This window comes from Terrapene carolina, unplaced genomic scaffold (genome assembly GCF_002925995.2).
Source record: "Terrapene carolina triunguis isolate 2854851 unplaced genomic scaffold, T_m_triunguis-2.0 Scaffold96, whole genome shotgun sequence".
Taxonomy (NCBI): domain Eukaryota; kingdom Metazoa; phylum Chordata; order Testudines; family Emydidae; genus Terrapene; species Terrapene triunguis.
This window is the reverse complement of record NW_020664447.1, coordinates 46,623,955-46,646,643: the sequence shown is the minus strand read 5'-3', so window position 1 is coordinate 46,646,643 and position 22,689 is coordinate 46,623,955. Positions and strand designations below refer to the sequence as shown.

General features: G+C 40.6%; 1 protein-coding gene across 4 annotated transcripts in view; it reads left to right on the top strand.

Moving 5' to 3' along the window:
• Positions 1-6,157: 6,157 nt before the first annotated feature.
• LOC112108072 (neuroendocrine protein 7B2) overlaps positions 6,158-22,689 on the top strand; it is a 76,722-nt gene continuing 60,190 nt past the window's right edge. Inside the window, exons 1-11 of one of the 4 annotated variants that reach the window (XM_024202053.3) lie at positions 6,205-6,289; positions 11,223-11,293; positions 11,667-11,763; positions 12,693-12,946; positions 13,513-13,673; positions 13,801-13,941; positions 15,872-15,946; positions 16,603-16,758; positions 18,826-18,961; positions 21,532-21,640; positions 22,120-22,267. In XM_024202053.3, coding sequence (XP_024057821.2) covers positions 13,529-13,673; positions 13,801-13,941; positions 15,872-15,946; positions 16,603-16,758; positions 18,826-18,961; positions 21,532-21,640; positions 22,120-22,267 — 910 coding nt within the window. In that variant the 5' untranslated portion in view covers positions 6,205-6,289; positions 11,223-11,293; positions 11,667-11,763; positions 12,693-12,946; positions 13,513-13,528. Of the gene's footprint in view, positions 6,290-6,671; positions 6,743-11,222; positions 11,294-11,666; positions 11,764-12,692; positions 12,947-13,512; positions 13,674-13,800; positions 13,942-15,871; positions 15,947-16,590; positions 16,759-18,825; positions 18,962-21,531; positions 21,641-22,119; positions 22,268-22,689 lie in introns of those variants that run through there. The other 3 variants (XM_024202052.3, XM_024202055.3, XM_029911502.1) reach the window with 3 other exon arrangements.

The window sequence follows — 22,689 nt, the reverse complement described above, 5'->3', positions numbered from 1 at the left end:
AAAGCAAGGGGCCTATGACATGCTTCTCATCAGCATCTGCTATTGGATAGCTTAGGTGGCTCCCTGCCTAGCATGCTGGCTTTTGTGGATCCCATTCTTAGGTGCCTATACAAAAACAGGGGGAGAGAGGTGCCTAACTCAGGCTTTGTAAATCCCATTGTTTCAGGTTGGTTTGTGTGGTACTGTCTTTCTCTCTCTCCCCCCTACCCCTACATACCTAGAAGTTAGGTGCTGTGATGCTAACCCTGGAGGCACCTAAAGCCGTTTGAGTACGTCTACACTGCAGTTAGACACCCACAGCTGGCCTGTGCCAGCTGGCTTGGGCTTGGGCTAAGGGGCTAATTGTAGTGTAGATGTTTAGGCTTGGGCTGGGGCCCCGCCTCTAGGACTCTGCGGGGTGGGAGGGTCCCAGAGCTCGGACTGCAGCCCAAGACTGAACGTCTACACTGCAATTAAATTAGCCCGAGCTCTGAGAGCCCAAATCAGCTGGCATGGGCCAGCCATGGGTTTTTAATTGCAGTGTTGACATACCTTTTGTGGATCCAGGTCTCAGCTTGCAAAATGAAAGCTACACTTCTGAAGAATCTGTATGTCATGCAGACCACATAAACACATTAAATGGGCTGGATCTGTTTTGTGATACTACTACTGGGACATGCTATACCGGAAGCTTATCAGCAGGAATAGACATGTTAAAACTAATTTAAGTGTGTCCACACAATAGGCTTGCACTGACTTAACTAAGGGCTTGTCTACACTGGTAACTAACAGCGCTGCAACTTTCTTGCTCAGGGGTGTGAAAAAACACACCCCTGAGCATAGCAAGTTGCTGCACTGTAAAGCGCCAGTGTAAACAGTGCCCCAGCGCTGGGAGCTATGCCCCTCATTGAGGTGGGTCGCGCCACGACCACACAAGGCATGCTAAATCGCTGCTGCGGCAGCGCTTTAGCTTTGACAGTGTACACTAGCCCTAAATCTGTTCCTAAACCGATTTAGCTAAATCAATACAACTCATGTATGGAAGATCTAATTCACCTCAAGAAGGCTTTACATCAAAAAGTAGGAAAAGCCATTGAACTGTTATCCCTATTAAGAACACAAAAGAAACATCCAAAAGGGAGACAGGGTGGGCCTACATCTTACCCCTTCATGTACACCCCACCAGCAAAATGTTTCTTCCACAATGGATTCTTTGTAGAAGGCTCCTGCCTTCCAACCTAATTGCCTTTCTTAGAAGCATTTTCCCTGGTCCTTCATTCTTGGCATCTTTTTCAAACCTTCTATAACTTTGTCACTGACACCTTCCTTCCCAATTAATTTTAACTGCTTGGATCTTGATGTTTTATTTTTGTTGACCTCCATGTTACCTGTCAGCTCTGTGTTCTTGGGGAACCAAGGCGGACACTGTATCCAGCCTGTCTGACTCAGGAAGGACATCGCCCACCCCTCTGCTCGAATCAAAACCGATCAGAAGAAAGACTTACAAAAAGCAATGAAAAGGCAGTAAGAGACACACCTAAACCCCTGTGGAGAGGGGTGACAGGATTAAGGCAACTCCCCTAGCCTCATTTGCATCAAAGATGGGACAGAGAAGCATCTCCATCAGCATACAGAATGGAGAAAAGAGGTTCCAAGCAGTGGCGTAGCCAGGTGGAGGGAAGAGGGAGAGCGGGGGGAAAAAAGCGCCACCCGCAGGTCTTCGGCGGCATTTCGGCAATGAAGCTTCAGTGCCACCGAAGACACCCGAAGCAAGTGAAGGTCCCGGCGCCAAAGTGCCGCCGAAGACCCGGAGCGCTGCCCCATCAGTAAAAGCGCCGCAGCGGGTGGTGCTTTTTTTCCCCCCCCGCTCCCGGGTGAGTAAAATTAAAAAGGCGCCACTTGTGCTTGGTGGGGGAGCAGCCACTCCCCCCACCCCACCCCCAGCTATGCTACTGATTCCAAGGCAAGAACCGCACTGAACTCTGGGACCAGAAAAGCAGGGAAGCACTGCATAATGGGGGATCTCTGCTCCAGATGTTAATGAACTCATATCTGCACACACCCAGCTCAGTAGTTATCAGACCAATTCTAGTAATAAATCCTTTACTGGTATCCAAAATACTGAAGCTGCCTAACTGCATTATGAGCTTCCCTTGAAGGAATACCGCCCATAGCCAGGAATTATGAGTTCCTATTGTCTAGCCCAGTGGTTCCCAAACTTTAACAGCCTGTGATCCCCTTTCACTAACACATCAAGTCTCGCGAACCCCGTCTTAAAAATGAATATTTCCAGGGTTTTTCTCCTTTACCTGAGTATAAATTATAAAAGCAGTGATCTTGAAAATATGTTTTTATGACATGCTTATTACACACTATTTATTATTAATTATCATTTATCATTACAGTATTTTTATTACATTATGAAAATGGCAACACTCTTCCAAGATCTCACTTTCATAGCTTGTATCACTTTGAATAAGCCTGTTATAAGACAAGGCTCCTAATGTTTCATCAAGGAGTATCAGATGTGACACAGCATGAAGGTATTTAAGAAGCCAACTCAAAGAGTTCCTCCTACACAAGCATTCAGGTCTTGAGCAGTCCAGGCAAACACTGCACGTTACAACAAAGCTTAAACTTGTTCTTCATAATAATTTTAAAAACAATACTAGCTGCCTATTTAATTTTAAAAACAGCAAAAAATATTCACCTCCCTTTCCATTTCTTATGAGTCTTGAAGTTTAAATTGCAACAGTGTGATAGATATGCTTGCTTTGATCTACTTAGCTCTTGGAAGTCCAGGGGCTCCAGGCTGCTGGCCCCGTGCTGCCCGGAGTCCCTAGGGACAGCTCTGTCCGCCATTAGGGAATTTTTTCCCAAGAAAAATTTTCCCCTGTAACATTTCATGAACCCCCAGGGGTTCACGAACCCTAGTTTGGGAACCACTGGTCTAGCCTGAACAAAACAACTTTGGTATAAGTCCTTGAGCCATCAGTTTACCCATAAACAAATTTAGTGTTCTCCCTTGAACCATTGTTGTTTCCCTACAAAAACCCCTACTGACGCTCAAGTAAGTGTTCTGATGCCTGGATCCAAAATCTGCATCCGTTCCATTGGGACTTCATCTTCTCCGGACTGATCATGCTAGGGGCTCTGCCTGTCTCCAGCACGCCAGACCCTCAGCTACCACCACCACTTGGGAACCCTGACCCGTTCAAGCTTCACAGAGTGGTGAGAACCCATCTCTCTCTCTCTCTCTCTCTCTAGGTATAGCTTTCTAACCCTGACTTGTATGATCAGGTATAGTTTTCTAAACCTGACTTTTGTAATCCAATTTAAGCTATATTTAATATTGTAACTGTTTTTTTTGTTTGTTTTTGGCTTACCTCCTATGGCTATTACCTGGCAATAAATAACTTTTATGGTTAAGCTGGTTACTTCCCCCTCTCTTGTTTTTTTTGGCTTTCCCATTTGCTCTGCAGCAACGTTCCTCTTACCTAAGCTAAAGATCCCTGTAGCAGCCAAAAATTCTGTGGGGTTTGCTCATCAAGTGGGTTACTACCAGAACAATTGTAACGTGAAAGTGGGGATAGGGATGTGCTGAACCTGTGGCATAGGAGGGTAGCAGCTTGGAGGAGTTGCTCGACCCAGCCTGTTAAGTCCAGGGACATATAAGGGGTCAGTGTGGGAGTGTGGATTGACTCAGTCCACTCAGACACACTCTGTTAATGTATGTGTTCATTTGATTCTGGGGCTGGAGGAACCCAACTCCTGGGGAACCTAGGTCCTGCCCGAACTCCCTTCTGCAAGTTCCCTCCCAATGGGGCTAAGTAGAGCTCCGTATGAAAATACAAGTGACACAAGCAGTACACTGGTAGAATTACTGACCCCCCCCCCCCAGAAAAGTAACCCTAATAATGAGTGTACCTCAAAGCAATAGGCAAATCTGGTAACATCTTCCACAGACCACAATTTGGGTGGTAACATCTTCCACAAAACACAGAACCCTTCTCTCCTTCCCCCAACTGTTGGAGGATGGGTAAACATGATAGCTTTGTTCAAATGCTGCACAGATCACGAGGCAGGACTACACTGTCACTGATTCAGATACATGTGATATGCCCATATGTGGAAAGTATAAGTCTAGACAAATTTAGGAATACACCATGCCAAACAGACCAGTAATGCATATAGCTTGGACTGTATCTGTGATAGCTGGATGTACTAGATGCCCCTACATGGTACAAGTGATACAGTACATGAAAAGGAAATTTCTTCCCAACTTTATCTGGTCCCATAATAGAAGAGCAACTTACCTTATAACATTTGTCATAGAATGCATCTCCTGTTAAATTACTTATGTAAATGTCTTAAGTGGCAACTGACATGGTTTTCCCACCGTGTTGCATCATTTGAATTACTGAAGGGAAATCAATCAATTATGTAAATTTACCTCCTGACAGTCTGCAAAAATGGCAAACTTCCCCAAAATTTTCTAATGTTTTTCAACAGCCCTATTTTTTTTTTTTAAGATACATGCCCGAGTTAGTGCAGGAGAGACGGTGAGAGATTAAAGGTTTAAAACAGACACAAGGAGAGGTAAAGAGAGAACAAATGAGTTCATCTCTACACTTTTCTCCCTCAATTTAAGAGCACAAGAGAGTCATACCACATTTGTTTAATAGGTGAGATTATCTGGTGTTTTATATCCATGTCTCCTGTGTTTGTGGATAAAATGAAGTGTCTCAGAGCATGTGTGGTTGTTTTAAGTTGAAAGATCTTGGCAGCTGGAAAACACTTGACTGAGATCTTCAAAGGGGGAAAAATAGAATTAGTGGTCTGTTTTTAGAAATAGTTTTCCTTCTGTTGATATTCACACCTTTTTGTCAAACGTTGGGAATGGGCCACATCCACCATGATTGAATTGGCCCTGTTGGCACTTACACTCCCTCTCCCCCATGTGGTAAGGCAACTCCCATCTTTTCATGTGCTGTATATTTATACCTGCCTACTATATTTTCCACTCTGTGTATCTGGTGCAGTGGGTTCTAGCCCACGAAAGGTTATGCCCAAATAAATTTTAGTCTCTACAGTGCCACAAGGCCTCCTTGTTGTTTTTGCTGATACAGACTAACAGGCTACCCCTCTGAAACCTGATTTTAGAAATGTCTTCCTGCTGCTTGTTGTTGTTTGTAGCGCTCTAGTTACCCAGTGAGACTTTCCAAAGCGAGACTTCCACCTTCAGCAAGGGAACTGCGCTGGAGCAGAGAGCCGCGCGTGTGTGGGGGTGTTTCAATCCACCTCGGCCCCCTCAGCCGGCCGCTTCGGAAGAAGGCAGGGGGAAGCGCTGCTGACCGTGCTCCCTCGCTGCGGCAGGTCGGGCCGAGCCCAGCTCTAGCTCTCCAAAGCTCGGCCTGGGCGCAGACACCCATTTACCCTCCTTCGCCTAACACCCCACGGCCCTGTTGTTGCGGCGGGGGCAGCTACGCGGGGATTCGCAGCAGGCCACCCCACGCACCCTAGCGCTGACGCTGTCATTAGGGGCTGCTGGGAAGCCGGGCTCGCTCCGCCCAGTCCTGCAGGGCCCTCCGGCCTCGGCCGGCTTGCGCGGGGATGGGGGGGGACCTGGCTGGAGAGGGGGGCAGCAGCCCATTTCAGACGGTCTCAATGCGAAGCTTGTGTCTCTACCACTTCCCCAATAGCGGCCTCTACCGGCTGCCGTAGCCCGCCGCTCCTGTGGCTGGGGCGATGGCGCTTTAGGTAGCTTCTGCGATCGCCTGAAGATATCGCACTTTCTTCGGACTAGCGGCCTGCGCTTGGAACGCCGCATTTCTGGGAGTTTCAGGAGGGGGCTCCGTAAACGTTCCCTGCCGCGGCGCCAGGCCCAGCGGAGAGGCAGGACTCAGGCACCTCTCTGGACGCGCATGGCTGGCCGTTGAGCAGTGGGGACCTGAGATTCGAACGGACGCAGCGGGCCAATCAGAGGCGGCGCCGGGTCTGAGCTCGGTGTTTGAGACGCGTAGGGAGGCGGGGATGGGGCTGTGAAGGGTCGGGGCGGGATGTCCAGGGGGGCGGCGTGAGCAGGTCGGGATGGTGGTGAGGGGGTGAGAGGCCGGCCGAGGCGCGGCTGGGGCCGGAGCAGAGGGGACGCGGGGCGCAGAGGCGCGGCGGAGCCGGGATGGCGGGGCGCGGCCGCGCAGTGGTGCGCCTGGCGGTGCTGCAGCAACTGCGGGCCGCGTATGGGATCAAGGTGAAGAGTGGGAGCTGCCGAGGGGCGGCGGGGAAGCAGCCTGGAGCGGCGGCTGTAGAGGTAAGGGGGTGCTCCGCTAGGTGCTGTGGAGCCGCCTGCTAGCCTGGGGACACCCTGGGCAGCAGCCGGGGCCCTGAGCTGTGGGTACCAGTCTTGTACCTGGCTGGTATTTCACCCACCTGATTGATTTTTTTTATGGATTTGCTAGTTACCAGAAAAATAATTTAATTGGTCAGGTTTTCTTTTATGTGGGTCTAAAGATTTGCATTATTATCACAATACACTGGGATCTCTAACGTTAAAAGTTTTTGGGTCCAGCTAAAGATGCTGCAGTGTTCCCACTTCTGTAGTTTAAACAATAACAGATCAAAACTGTTGCATATAGAGCTGCTGTCTGCCCACCAAGAAGAAAGCACATCACCCATGTGTCTGAGAGTGGGTTTGAGTCATGCAAGAGTGAAGAGACTGCAGAGACGTGGGACGTACGTTAAATAATGGAAGATCAGTGCAATGGTGCCAGTGATCCTAATACATCTCCTGGGGGGAGGGGAGCTCACATCAGAAACTGCACATTCAGTGACAGCTGGCTAAATGAAACGACTACAAAGACTAGCTGGCAAAATGTGCTGATAAAAAGCAACTCTGTTATTGTGATGTTATCAAGCTTATCTATATATGTTATCTCACTAGATACTATAAGTGGCTGTTGAAGGTGGGCTTGCCTTGGGGTTGGGGTTGTGGTAGGCTTGCTTTGTGGGGGGAGGGAAGTGCTGGGTTTTTTGGATTTCAGAAGTGATAACCCTAACCCTTCCTGGTTCTGTATAAACAGGGCTGTAGTGGCGAAACAGGCTGTACGTGGTGAAACAGAGGGTGATTATGTGCTACAAGGTATAAACTGGTCACTCGCTGAAGGTGTCAGGAAAAACTTTTTTAATGCTTGCATCTGGAGAGGTACAATAAGTGGGTTTTCCCATTCCCTGAGCTGGTTACTGCAGCAGTCAGTCAGCTAATACCAGTGGTGTGATTTGGTAAAGTGATGAGTGTGTAACTGCTGATATCAGAGGGGTAGCTGTGTTAGTCTGAATCTGTAAAAAGCAACAGAGGGTCCTGTGGCACCTCTAAGACTAACAGAAGTATTGGGAGCATAAGCTTTCGTGGTTAAGAACCTCACTTCTTCAGATGCAAGTAATGGAAATTTCCAGAGGCAGGTATAAATCAGTATGGAGATAACAAGGTTAGTTCAATCAGGGAGGGTGAGGTGCTCTGCTAGCAGTTGAGGTGTGAACATCTGCTATTGTGTGGCCAGGGAGGTTGAAGTGTTCTCCTACAGGTTTTTGTATATTGCCATTCCTGATATCTGACTTGTGTCCATTTATCCTCTTGCGTAGTGACTGTCCAGTTTGGCCAATGTACATAGCAGACGGGCATTGCAATAGCAGATGTAAAGGTAGCCATCTTACAGCAAAAAAACTTCAGGACCAGACTCCAAAGAGAAACTGCTGAGCTCCAGTTCATTTGCAAATTTGACACCATCAGATCAGGATTAAACAAAGACTGTGAATGGCTATCCAACTACAGAAACAGTTTCTCCTCCCTTGGTGTTCACACCTCAACTGCTAGCAGAGCACCTCACCCTCCCTGATTGAACTAACCTCGTTATCTCCATACTGATTTATACCTGCCTCTGGAAATTTCCATTACTTACATCTGAAGAAGTGAGGTTCTTACCCACGAAAGCTTATGCTCCCAATACTTCTGTTAGTCTTAAAGGTGCCACAGGACCCTCTGTTGCTTTTAACTGCTGATATTCCCTCCTGGGATCTCTGCATGTTGCAAGGCAGAAAGACCTTGAAAGAGGAACTGCACTCTTAAATTAGTGCTTGCTTCCACAGTACTTAATATTTTCAGTGATGCCAAGTGTGCCAAAGGTGCTATTGTATATTGCCAATTTGGTAAGCACTTTTTGCATTTTAAGTGCTTTATCATCTCTGATTCTAAATGAAATTTTCTGCCATTTGTCTCATCTAATCAGAGTACATAGATGCTGTACAATTACCCATCACTGTGTCTCTTTTCCAATTATTTGATTCTCTGTACTCTAGCATTGAGAGGCTTTTCTTTGCATAATGACAGTAGAGTTTCTTAATATTAAATATAATAAATGTTCTTGCACTTTGAGTGCACTTCAGTATAACCTGAAAGTGAACTTTAAAGTGTTCGGGCTGAGTTCTAATGTAGTTTATTCTTATTGACTCTTCAGAAGTACATCCTCAGGATATTCTATTATTCAGTACCAAACGCTACCCTCCATTGTCTAAAATAGAAATTGTAACTCTCACGTTAATAACCAGAAATGGATTTACTCTAAAAATCTAGATACTCTGAATATATTTTAAAAGAAAACAATTCCTTTCTCTCAGTATTTAGGTCAAGATATCATAATGCAGGTAACACTGTAAGATATCAGCTTGTGCGGGGCTATGGAAGTCAAAGCACAATGTTCTGTGATTACTCAAATGCCAGTTAACTATATTTAGGGCCCTACCAAATTCATGGCCATGAAAAACTTGTCACAGACCGTGAAATCTGGTCTTTTGTGTGCTTTTACCCTGTACTATACAGATTTCACGGGGGGTTTCTCAAACTGGGGGTCCTGATCCAAAAGGGATTTGCAGGGGGGGGTCACAAAGTTATTTTAGGGTAGTCGCAGTGTTGCCACCCTTACTTCGGCACTGCCTTCAGAGCTGGACGGCCGGAGAGCGGGCGCCCAGCTCTGAAGGCAGCACCCCGCCAGCAGCAGTGCAGAAAGGGTGGTAGTACCATAACATGCTATCCTTACTTCTGCGCCTCTGCTGGCGGTGGCTCTGCCTTCAGAGCTGGGCTCTCGGCCAGCAACCACCACTCTCCAGCTGCCCAGCTCTGAAGGCAGCCATCGCCAGCAGCAGCACAAAAGTAAGAGTAGCAGTACTGCAACCCCCCTACGATAACCATGTGACTCCCCCACAACTCTTTTTTGGGATTCCTACAATTATGACACTGTGAAATTTCAGATTTAAATAGTTGAAATCATGACATTTACTATTTTTAAAATCCTATGACTGTGAACTTGACCAAAATGGACCATGAATTTGGTAGGGCCCTAACTATATTTAATTAGAAAGCATACAAGGGACCCAAATCCTGGGCCTTGCTGAGGTGACTTTGTGCCACTGATGCAGCATGAAGCTGAGTATTCCCCTGACATTTGCTTTGTGCCAGCCTTGCTTGCCTTGCTCCACAGGCACCTTGATGGGAATTGGAACACAATACGCATAGCTGATCCCTGGTCATTGTGAGTTAGAATAGCCTTGTTCTGGGCTGGGTTGGCTCTGCTCCCTGGGGAGTGTAGGGAAGCATAAAAGTGGTCATCTTTAGAGCCACCTTCCCCATCCTCTTTCAGCTTCAAATGTGAATTCCTATATTAAAGGAATAGTAACAGGAAGGTGACCAAGAGAACAGGAAGGATATAGGTATGTGTGACAGATGTTAGTGCATTGTGGACACTTACACACATACCTTCTACAGTGAATTAAATCCTTTTGCATAACCACCAGTCATGCTGAAAACACAGTGAGAAACTAATAATGGGCTCTCTTTTCAGACATAGTAGGGACAAGATTTCTTCTGCAGTTGTGGAACAGACCTCTTTCCTAGTGGTTCAGGAGATTGCTTCTTGACCTGTTAGCTAATATCCAGTGGAGTGTCAATGATATCCCTAATCAGGGGATGACTTACTGCCTTTGGAAGCTGGGGTGGGCATGATCTCTAATTACTCTGATCCTGTGAATTTACAAGATTCTATCTCTGTTGAATTTAGCTTTTAGTTAGTTTGTGCCTTCAGCAGAATTCTGGAATGAGATGGTTGGTATAACTTTTCTTCTGTTGAATGAATCCTACTGTGTTTAAAAGTAATAGTTTTGCTAGGGCAGAGATACCAAAGATGGTTTGCATAAGTTATTTCTTAACTTGTTACCATGTAACCAGCACTTTGAATTCTGAGTATTCAAAATGAAGTGGGGGAAGTTCTGTTTTTATTCAGCTTCTGAAGCAAGTGAAAATACAGAATTTGTTTGATTTGATTATTCCGAAGAGAACAAAATAAATGGTGTGATATAGATCTAGCACAAATTAAAATGAAAAATTAGGTGCATCACAATAGCAAAAAACTTAGCAGTCCAGCCTAGCTCACAACTTGGGCTATATTAAAACTTGGACATCTATAACTGCCAGACATCTGTGTGCTACCATGATTAGCACTGTAGTGTAGATGAGCCTTAGAAAAGTCTAGCTAGGTACTAGAGATCACAGGTGAAATTTTTTTTCTAATATGTAGAAAACAGACATTATGGGATCTTAGAGTCTTGCCACTGAGCCACAAACAGTAGAGACCTATAATTGTTTTGCGAATGCAAATGATAAATGTGTTAGGGTTAGGATGTTCTGTTACAGGATTGAGGTTGATCATCCCTAAACGGCAATGACTATCTTGGGTAAAAATGGCTGCTTTTTAATTGCAATTAAAATATGCATTGTAAAAAGAACCCAGTCTGTTTGGAAAATTACTTTAGATCCTACTTCAGCCCCTTAGTATACCTGCTAACTTTTGTGGTTTCACACAGGACATGGGGAAGCTGACTCTAGATAAAGTGCTATAAAATGGGCAAAATAAGCAAACTTGGAAAATAGGGAGTATTTTTCTAATCTTTTTGTTATGGTAATTTTGGATGTTATCTGAAATTTATTTACTGTTTACTATTTATTTACAAGTAAGTATCTTTTTAAAGTTGGCAGTGTCCCTTTAACAATTAATCTGACATCAGTTCTTATCCAAAAGTTTTGGCTTTCTCTTCAGTTCTTGTGTTGTGCTCTATGTATTTGTCTATATTTCTGCAGTATTTGCCTGGTAAAATTTTCATAGCTGCTTGAGCAACATTAATTGAGTTTTGTGTTTTAGGGCAAAGTCTTTGGAATATCGCTTCATTCATTACCTCAGTCAGTTGTACCAGAGTACGGAAGTATTCCAAGGTAAGTAAAGATTGTGTGTTTTAAACTGGAACCATATTTACTTTGGGGTTGTCTACATTATTTACCGCTTTAATTTTGAGGGACATATTTTTCTCTTCAACAAAAAATATTTTTCAAAGTAGAAAGGAATTCCACAATTGCTTTTCTGTGACTGGTCAGGCTTCTCAGGGGAAGGGAATTCTCTCTTGGAAAGAGAAGTTGGAAAACAGACAGGAACCCATAAGGTTGTCGCTCGCTTGCATTTACTTTCAGTTTCTTACTGTGATTGGAGAAAATAAACATTTTCTAAAATATTATTTTCTGTGACATTATTTATCACAGGAAAATTGAACTGTGCAAAGATATAAAACCTACTGTGACTTTCTTTCCTCAGCTTTCTTGTTGTTGCTTGCAAATATTTAGAAGAACATGTTCACACTGAAGGACTCTTCAGGAAATCTGGATCTTTTGTCCGTTTAAAAACATTAAAGGTATCTTTTTTTTTTTCTTTTCTTTTTTTTTCTTTTTTCTTTCAAAGAGTGATTGTATTGGACTTGAGCTACATTTCACCTAAGTGTCTATATGTCTAACTTTCTGATTCTCTTTAGAAGCAATCGTGTTTTGTGCTGGGAGTAGTTGGGTAAGCTTTCTGATCACTAGTCACTGTACCCCCTTCACCTCCCTCCAGACACAAACTTCAGTCCTTTGTGTATAGTTATTGAAACAACCAAAGAACTGTTTTTTCAGCTTTCTGGAATGTTAGAGGAAGGACATGAGATTAAACAAAAATAAGTTTATTTTTCGATATCCTGGGAACTTAAACTTGGTAGCTTTCTCCCACAGCAAGGTGGGCTGAGGAGAAACTATAAATCCAGAAATAATAAATAAAAATGCAGTACAGAAGGATGGCATGGTATGGTATTGCCACCCTTATTTCTGCACTGCTGCCTGCAGAGCTGGGCCCTCAGTAAGCAGTCACCACTCTCCAGCTTCCCCTGAAAGCAGGAGTAAGGGTGGCGTGGTATGGTATTGCCACCCTTACTTCTGCACTGTTGTTGGCAGGATGCTGCCTTCCGAGCTGGGCACCCATCCAACAGCCTCCACTCTCCAGCTACCCAGCTCTGAAGGTGGTGCAGAAGTAAGGGTGGCAATACTGTGACCCCTCTAAAATAACCTTGCCACTCCCCACCCTTGCAACTCCCTTTTGGGTCAGGACCCCCAATTTGAGAAATGCTGGTCTCCCCCGGGAAATCTGTGTATTGTATAGGGTAAAAACACACAAGACCAGATTTCACGGTCCATGACGCGCTCATGACTGTGAATTTGGTAGGGCCCTAATGATAAGACTACAAACTAGTAAAGATAAGACATCTAATTGCTTTTGAAGGCCTCAACTTATGCTAGTTATGAACCATTTCAGAGTCAACTGGATCATGGTGAAAACTGTCTACCTGCAGCACTGCCATGTGACGTTGCAGGGCTTCTTAAACAGTTCTTTAGAGAGTTACCAGAGCCGATCCTTCCAACTGATCTGCAGGAAGCTCTTTTCAAGGCTCAGCACCTAGAAAATGAGGAGAAGAACACTGCCACAGTGCTGCTTTCCTGTCTTGTGTCTGACAGAACAATAGATACTTTGCGATACTTTTTCAACTTTCTCAGAAATGTGTCCCTAAGGTAAGTAGAGAAATATAGGTGTGGTACTTGTAACAAACTCTGAAAATTCCTATAATATGTCTAAAACCAGAGGAGTGCTGTAACTTTCTCTGGTCAGTATTATGACTATAAATATTCTTAATGACATTCATTTACCAGTAATAATGTAAGCATTATGTCAGCTCCTGACTTTTTTGGGTGTATGTCATAGGGTCTTCATGTAGCAGGAACTTGACTCCTATTCCAGTCTGGCTGCCATATTGCCATCTCTTCTTTTCCAAAAGAGCAATAAATATGAGATTACCCCCATCTGGATGATCCTCTTGCTTTGTGAAAACTGATCGGCTATGGAAACTGTTAAACTAAATATCATGTATAAGTCATTAACTAGCCAGTGATGTAAGTGTCTTGAATCTGCCCCTAAATCTTAGTGTGTGTTTTCTCTCACAAATGCAAGTCTTCCACTTCAACTAAAAATTTGCATTAGCCTGTTTTCTCTATCCCCACTGCTTATGTTCTGATCAAGAGAGAATGTAAAGACAAAACTGATACTTGCAAGCTCTTATCTTTTCTTTCTTTTTAATAAGATCCAATGAGAACAAAATGGATAGCAGTAATCTGGCAGTGATTTTTGCTCCAAACCTCTTGCACTCAAGTGATAATGAAAAGATGTCTGTTAACACAGAAAAAAAGCTTCGTTTGCAGGCTGCTGTTGTGCAAACACTTATTGATCATGCAGCAGATATTGGTAAGATGACAACTGAATAACTTGTCGAAATGACTATGCATTTATTTATATTAAATACAGATATGTTTATATAACCATAGTTTCCAATTTTTAATTTTTTTTTAAACTCTATAAACATCTAATTCAGGACGTGTACCGGAATTTATCCTGGAAAAAATACCTGCTATGTTAGGTATTGATGCTCTTGATTCTACTCCTTCACTGAAAGGCTATGAAGAAAGTGAATCTCCTAGTCAGTGTAAGAGAAGAAGACGACGAAGTGTTGGGGGTGAGTACATATACTGAAAATTTGACTGACTACAGTTCAATGAGTAAATATAAAGATAGACTCAACTGAGGCTTTAGGACCATGTAGAAAACTAAATCCATGTATCTCAAGAGGACCCGCTTCTCCCTAAGCACCACAGACTGCTGTATCAACTGTCTGTGAAGTTTGCTACGCTCAGGTTGAAAATGGTGAACTTTATAAAAGGTTTCACAAAGTTGGAAAACTTCTTAACATTTCATAATTATTGATGTAAAAACTACTAGGTTGTGCAGTCATGCCATAACATTTCTTTTGTATGTCCTCTTCATTCTGACTGAAAAGGTTATTTTCTTTCAGGCTGTGTGTGGCAGGATAATGTTTTAGCTTTTAGCCTCTGGAGATCTGGTTTCAAATCCTCTTTTGAGTCGCAAATGAAAATAGTTTTGAGGTGTCTTCCTAGTCTTTAGTGAGTGATTGTTCACATAAAACGACCACACAACCTCTGACACAGTTGGCATTTCTGTTCAAGAGAGGGCCAGGACTGGAAAAACACTGGTATTGTAAATTGGAACACAAATGCTCTGAGAAAAAGCTTATCCATGTTAAACCAGGCTTTATAGCTAGCTTGCGATTTTTAGTTGCTCGCTTTCATGAGCACTAAAGTCACAAAATTAGACGCACAGGATCTTTCTCTCCGACTATATATTTTAAAAAGCTATCAAACTTGACGGAATATGTTGGCTATGAGATACTTATTTTCCCATGTGTTGCTCACATGAGGGATTCATGTAGCTTGCAAAATGAATACATGGCACAGGATCTACAAACCTAGACAATCACATTGATTGTCTAGGTTAGTAGATTTGATTGCTGAGAGAAATTGATAATTTAGTTCATGAAAGCCTATCGAATATTAAAATCAGGAATAGGTATGTTTATGTAATCCTGGCAATAAAAAAAACTCCTTAAACCAGTATCATATGACTTCCCTACTCTAAAAATGCCTACTGAATTCTAAATTGACACATTGCATTTATTGCAGACTGTCTGTCTGTATTTTGTTTCCCATTTTAACCAGCATATATGTAAAGTATTTGCTAGCTCTTTCCCAAACTTCGCTGATCGCTTTTTAAAAATGAATCTTCTAACCAGCCTATTGGCCTTAATCTATTACATTACTTGGAAGATCTGAAACAATGATGAGAATGTACTAGTAGTCCTTTCCATTCAACAAATTACGCACTTGGGTGTTAATTATTAGGGTAGATGGGTATTGTTAATAAGTGTGTGTGTGTGTGTATATATGTGTGTGTGTGTGTATATATATATATAATACACAAATTTATATATTAGCGCTGTCGATTAATTGCAGTTAACTCACACAATTAACTAAAAAAAAATCACGATTAATCGCATTGTTAAACAATAGAATACCAATTGAAATTTATTAAATATTTTTGGATGTTTTTCTACAGTTTCAAATATATTGATTTCAGTTACAACACAGAATACAAAGTATACACTGCTCACTTTATATTTTTGATTACAAATATTTGCATTGTAAAAATGATAAACGAAACTATTTTTCAATTCACCTCAGACAAGAACTGTAGTGTAATCTTTTTCATGAAATGCAACTTACAAATGTAGATTTTGTTTTTGTTACATAACTGCACTCAAAAACAAAACAATGCAAAATTTTAGAGCCTACAAGTCCACTTAATCCTACTTTTTGTTCAGCCAATCGTTAAACAAATTTGTTTACATTTACAGGAGATAATGCTGCCCATATTTTCCTTTTAAAAATGTTTTAAAACGAACAACATGGAAACTACTCTCATATCTTTGTCATTGATGGTGCCTCTTTCACATAAAATCATATCTCTTTTAAAAAATAGAGCAAGACAAGTCAATAGTAAAGCTTGATTGCTTGGTATGTCTTGCATTTCAGATATTGTTAGTGGAGCATTGAATAAACTTAAATCTAACAGAACACCCTCCACTACACCTCAGCGAGACAGAAATGGTAGGTATTTAGTGTTTGTTTGCACTAAATAGAGCCTCATGCAGTATCTTTAGATTTGTGGACTATATTCTAGCAAGGCTGAAACTAAAGATTATGAATTTAGTTTTATTCCAAAGAGGTACCAGTTTCTAAACGAAGTTTCTGGTCAAAATTGAATATAGTTACATTTTCAGTGAGGATACTGCATTTAGACTTAGAGCTGCTAGCACTGAGCAGTTCTAGGATTAGAAATTAATCTGCTTTTATCTAATGAAAACTAAGGCTTGAATACAGTAGGGTAGCATGCAGCCACGTTGAGTATTAGAGAATGAATTTATGCTTAAATTCAAATATATTTATCATCTTGCTTTGCTCTGTCCCTTTATAAACTTGCAAAAGGTAACTGTTTTCTTGCAATGAAGACTGCAGCTAAAACTCTTCCCACCTATATTTTCTTGTCATATTAACTTGTTTTTTGGACTTTCCTATGCAAAATTTATTAAAGCTATTTGAGTGCCATGCCTGTTTTAAAATGCATGTGTTTTGGTTCAGTTTTGAATAACTGCTTCTGGAGAAACAAAGCTGACTTACAAACAATACAGTATTTAACTTCATATGCTCTCAACTTTAAGCACTTATTGCAGATACAGCTTTATTAATTGTAGTCTTTCCATCAGTGACTCCATTGATTCTTACTCCAAGCACCAAGCGTAAACTTCCAACTGATTCTTCTCAAGGCTTCTCTAGCAAGAAAAGGCGGTCCCTGAAGCATAATTTTGCTTTTGAATTGCTCTCAAGTAGCCTTTTTAGCAGCGCCTCAACACCAGCATCAGGTACAGTGACTTACATTGTAGCTTGAAGGCTTTCAGTTTGTGCTGTTAATGACTTGAAATCTATTGCTCTTAGTGGGTAGTCCATAGAAGAGCAATTGCACTCAAATAACAATTTAATTACCTTGGTTCCTTGCGCTTTGCACCGTGTCTGTGGGAGATCTTATCCGGTCACATTGCTTCAGCTATGATCTGTGCTGATAACTCTCTGAAATCTATGTATCCATAACTGACTTGTCTCTATCCATCCAATTCTGCATTTCTGATTCTCTGTAGTAGCTCCTCTTGAACTTCTTGTTACAAGCTTGAAAGGTAAAATTTCAAAAGCACCTAATGAAAGTCGAGGATGTCAAGACTTAGGCATTCTGAACGTTTACCTGAAATGGCCAAAATAGAATTCCTTTTCTTCCCTCCCCAGCCTTCTGTATTTCACTATTCACAAAACGACTATCTTTTCCATTACTCCTGCAATATCGAGGTTTTTTTTTTTTTTACTTTTCTCTCTCCTTATATCATATATCTAGGTCATAGTCAAATCTCTCATATCTTGCCTGGAATATTGCTGCATTCTCCTCTCTGTGGTCTCCTAAACACACTGTTGTCCTTTACACTGTACAAAATGCAGCTGCTAAAGTAATCTTTCTTCTGTAACCTTTACACTGGCTTCCTATTCTGTATTGCTTCAAATTTAACCTTCTTGTCCTCATCTTCAAATCTTTGCTTAAATTTGCCCCACCCTACTTTCTTCCCTTGTCAAGCTTGTATTGACCTCATCTCCATACTGCCTGTGTTCCCAGGCTTGTTGTTCCAGGTTTGTCAGTTTTTCTCTCACAATCACCTCTGCCTTATTCTGTGTCACTGCATGTTACAGTCTCTGAGTTTATCTGCAAGACCACTATCCTGGCTATGTTTAAGTCTTTAATAAAGACCCACTCTTATTAGACTGCTTATTGTGAGCTGAGTTGAATTACATATAAACTACCTATTCCTGTTCTTCTAACCTCTTTGTCATTGTGTTGTGATCTTACAGAGCAGGAACAGTCCTTCTTTAGTGCCCATTAAGTGCTTTCCAAACATTAAGTATTAGCATAAATAGTGAAGATAATTTAGTTAATCATATCTGCTGTGAAGTACAGATAAGTACTAATGTTTTAGAAGATGCTAGCAACACAGCTCAGCTTTCTGTGCAGGCTGATGGATAAAATACCATATCCTTCATTGTTATACTTCTTAAAACTCTCTTCTAGCTAAGGGCTGGTCTATCCTGGGGGGGTGGGTGTCGATGTAAGATACGCAACTTCAGCTACGGGAATAGCGTAGCTGAAGTCAACATATCTTATTTCGACTTACCTCGGGTCCTCACGGTGCGGGATCAACATCCGCGGCTCCCCCTGTCGACTACGCTACCGCCGCTCACCCTGGTGGAGTTCCGATATCGACGGGGAGCGTGTTCGGGGATCGATATATCGTGTCTAGACGAGACGTGATATATCGATCCCCGATAGATTGATTACTACCCGCCAATTAGGCGGGTAGTCTGGACATACCCTCAGTGTTGTAGAACGTATACTTGATCTTGTGTTGTCAAAGATCAAGAGTGCCTCTTGTCATTTTTAGTCTTAAGACAAAAACTTAAATCTATTTTGATTGTGTTTTATTTAATATTGACAACTTTTGAACAATGATCTTCTAACTAATCTGTATGGAAATAATTTAAGATGTGACACTAGCAGCATACATGTTCTCCCACCTCTCGGTGTCAAAACAAAGGTTGTTTTTGGGTATGGTGAATTCCCCCTCTTCTTTTATGTAAGCCTACAAGCAAACAGAATTAATTGTTTGTGTTAGTTCTCTCAAGAACATTGTGCTGAACAAATGATTTTGTGTGTGTGTGTGTGTGTTGTTTTGTTTTTGTTTTTTTTAACTTTTAGTTGCTAATGGTCAAGGTGAAAATAAGACATTTGCTTTAAAAAAAATAGAAGTGGCATTAGAGGTTTTTATTTTAACATAACACACCACCTAAACAAGAACCTGTTTATCATGTACATGTGACTTTTTTTATTCCTGTAGCTCAATTTGAAGCAAGCCCTCATATCTCTCTCGAGTCATCTCAGAGTTCACTGTCTCCCTCAGTCAGTAGTGAAAAGCATCTATCTAGTACAGGAAATCGAAGAAGTAAAAGAATTGCAAGCAAAAAAATTTACAGGTAACTTGTCTTAATTCACAGAAGCTACGAGTGCACACTGTTAAAAGAGAATTGAAAAGCAAAACAAAAAAGGATTGCCCTTTTCTGTCTTATGGATAAAGACAATCTCAACATTATTATTATTATTATTTTTTAAAGTTTTAATATTGAAAAGATCGTGTCCTTCCACATGTAAAGTGAATTGGTTATCTGCCCAGGTCTTAGTGGCCAAGTATCCATACCAGACTGCCATTACATTTGGGTTTTGTGTTGAAATGAACATGGACTAAAGCATTCATGTATGCTGCGCACATACTTTAAAAAAAAATTGAATAATCAGGCAAGTTCCTTTCTCTTGTCATAATTCCAGTTAAACGGAACTAAATATTAGCTTTTTACTTTTTAGTATTTTAAAGAAACTGATTCTTTGGGGATAGTGGAAGTGTTTAAAAAAATCTAATAAGCTTTAAAAGTATTTTTTTTTTTTTAAATTGTCCATTTTCAAGGAATCGTTTACTCCTTAATTGCTTATTTCAGTTCTTGTAGGTCCTGATCCCTTTTTAATATCTATCATTCTGTTTCTGTATTTTTAGTACATCATACTTCAGTCGCATCCATTTCTAAAGCATACAAATGTTTAATTCCTTTTTTGGGAATAAAGATTAGGGCTGTCAATTGTGATTAAAAAAAAATTAATTGCGATTAATAGAGGTTTTTATTTTAACATAACACACCACCTAAACACTTGTAACAATAGAATACCAATTGAAATTTATTAAATATTTTTTGGCTGTTTTTCTACATTATCAATATTGATTTCAACTACAACACAGAATACAAAGTGCACAGTGTTCACTTTATATTACTTTTTATTACAGATATTTGCACTGTAAAAATTATAAACAAAAGAAATAGTATTTTTCAATTCATCTCATACAAGTTCTGAAGTGCAATCTCTTTATCGTGAAAGTATAACTTACAAATGCAGGGTTTTTTTGTTACATAACTGCACTCAAAAACAAAACAGTGTAAAACTTTAGAGCCTACAAGTCCCCTCAGTCCTACTTCTTATACTGCCAATTGCTAAGACAAACAAGTTTGTTTACATTGACGGGAGATACTGCTGACTGCTTCTTATTTACAATGTCACCTGAAAGTGAGAACAGGTGTTCGCATGGCACTTTTGTAGCTGGTGTTGCAAAGTTTTTACATGCCAGACGTGCTAAACGTTCGTATGCCCCTTCATGCTTCGGCCACCATTCCAGAGGACATGCTTCTATGCTGATGACGCTCATTAAAAAAATAATGCGTCAATTAAATTTGTGACTGTACTCTTTGGGGGGAGAACTGTATGTCTCCTGCTCTGTTTTACATGCATTCTGCATATATTTCATGTTATAGCCGTCTCAGATGATAACGTTGTTCATTTTAAGAACACTTTCACAGCAGATTTCACAAAACGCAAAGAAGGTACCGATGTGAGATTTCTAAAAATAGCTACAGCACTCGACCCAAGGTTTAAGAATCTGAATGTCGTCCAAAATCTGAGAGGGACGAGGTGTGGAGCATGCTTTCAGAAGTCTTAAAAGAGCAACGCTCTGATGCGGTAACTACAGAACCCAAACCACCAAAAAAGAAAATCAACCTTCTGCTGGTAGCATCTGACTCAGATGATGAAAATGAACATGCGTCAGTCTACACTGCTTTGGATCATTATCAAGCAGAACCCATCATCAGCATGGAAGCATGTCCTCTGGAATGGTGGTTGAAGCATGAAGGGACATATGAATCTTTAGCTCATCTGGCACGTGAATACTTTGCAACGCCGGCTACAACAGTGCCATGCAAATGCCCGTTCTCACTTTCAGGTGACATTGTAAACAAGCAGCATTATCTCCTGCAAATGTAAACAAACTTGTTTGTCTGAATGATTGGCTGACCAAGAAGTAGGACTTAGTGGACTTTTAGACTTTAAAGTTTTACATTGTTTTATTTTTGAATGGAGTTTTTCTGTATCTAATTCTGCATTTGTAAGTTCAACTTTCATGATAGAGATTACACTACAGAACTTGTATGAAGTGAATTGAAAAATACAATTTTTTTGTTTTTTACAGTGCAAATATTTATAAAAATAAATATAAACTGAGCACTGCATATTTTGTATTCTGTTATAATTTAAATCAATATATTTGAAAATGTAGTAAACATCCAAAAATATTTAAAATAAATGGTATTCTATTCAACAGCACGATTAGTTTTTTTAATTGCTTGACAGCCCTAATAAAGATCTGAGTTTTTTGTATTACTCTATTTGCTCTTTGTACCTGTTCAATTTCTTGAACATCGCTTTATTAGTGTCAGAACTTTACACGATATTTTAAATAGAACCTCATTGGTCCTTTTTCTAGTATTTTAAATTATTTTATTTACGTTTACCAGTTTTCTTTCTGTGAAGCACTACTGCAAAGCACTATTGCACTAAAAGTTCAAAATAAAGGGCGTAGAAGAATATAAATTGTAAAGAAAGTAATATACTGAATTTATCTTTCCATGCACTTACAAAAAAAAAAAAAAAAAATTCAACTTTTCAGGGTTGAATCAGGAAAAACTGGTTGCTTCTCTCCAAAGATTAGCCGAAAAGAAATGGTTCGCAGGTCATTACGTCTGAAATTTAGTCTGGGAAAAAGCAGCAAAGATGTAGTAAGTACACTTCTATCCTATTAATCTTTCTTGTAGCTTATTCTATGGCGGTGGTTTTGAGCCTATGGTCTGCGGACTAAGCCTAAGATTTCCAAAGGGATCTGCACCTCCATTTGAAATTTTTTTAGGGATCCGCTAAAGACAAAATTTTGGAAACCTTTTTAGGACACATATTATTTTCAAGAAAGACCAATTAATGTTTAAGGACAAGTGTAGAATGTTCTGTATACTATACGGACCAGAACTCTAAAACCAGGTCTGACTTACTAAATTTTTTTAATTCATATTTAAGAAGTTCACTTTTAGCAGTTGCTGCAAATTGGAAAAGTATTTCCTGAATTGCAGATGTCAAAATCAAAAAGGCCTAGAAAGTAACAGAAGATCTTAATGACTTTCCCATGTTCAGCTTTTTAAAATTATTAAAAAAATTTTATTTTTTTTTTTTTTTTTTTCTCCCCCCCCCCCCCCCCCCCCCCAAGAATGTTTTAACTGGATGTCCAGTTGGTAAAGGATCTGAAAATATTGGTCGGCGACTTGCAAGTCAACAAGACTTGGAAAACAGAGTTGAATCTGTAAAGACAGATATACTTTTCAGCACACGTGTCAGTGAAAAATTCTCAAAGGAAGGTAAATGTCTTGCAATACTTGCTGAATATAACTAAAAAAAGAGACCTTGTATTTTTGTGGAGGTAAGGATAGCTTAAAAACCTAATGATTGTTTTGATATCTTTAGTTATTGAAAGCACTGAAAGTGAGCTGGTAAAGTGAAAAGCAGTTAGACAATATTAAAGGTTCTTAGGAAGCAACAGATAATTTATATTAGCTATTTAGAGACCAGTTTTTTTATCTATAAAAACAAATATTTGCATTATATCATGCCTTGCTTCTTTGACATTTGAACCTAATTGCTCTTTAATATTGTAACCTGTTTATGAAGGACTTTCATCTCTTTGAAAAAAAATACTGTAAGTCTCAATTTCAGTGAATGGCATGGCCTTTAAACTCTTAATGTTTTTTTAATAACTTGAGTCATTGGCAAGAGTTTTTTG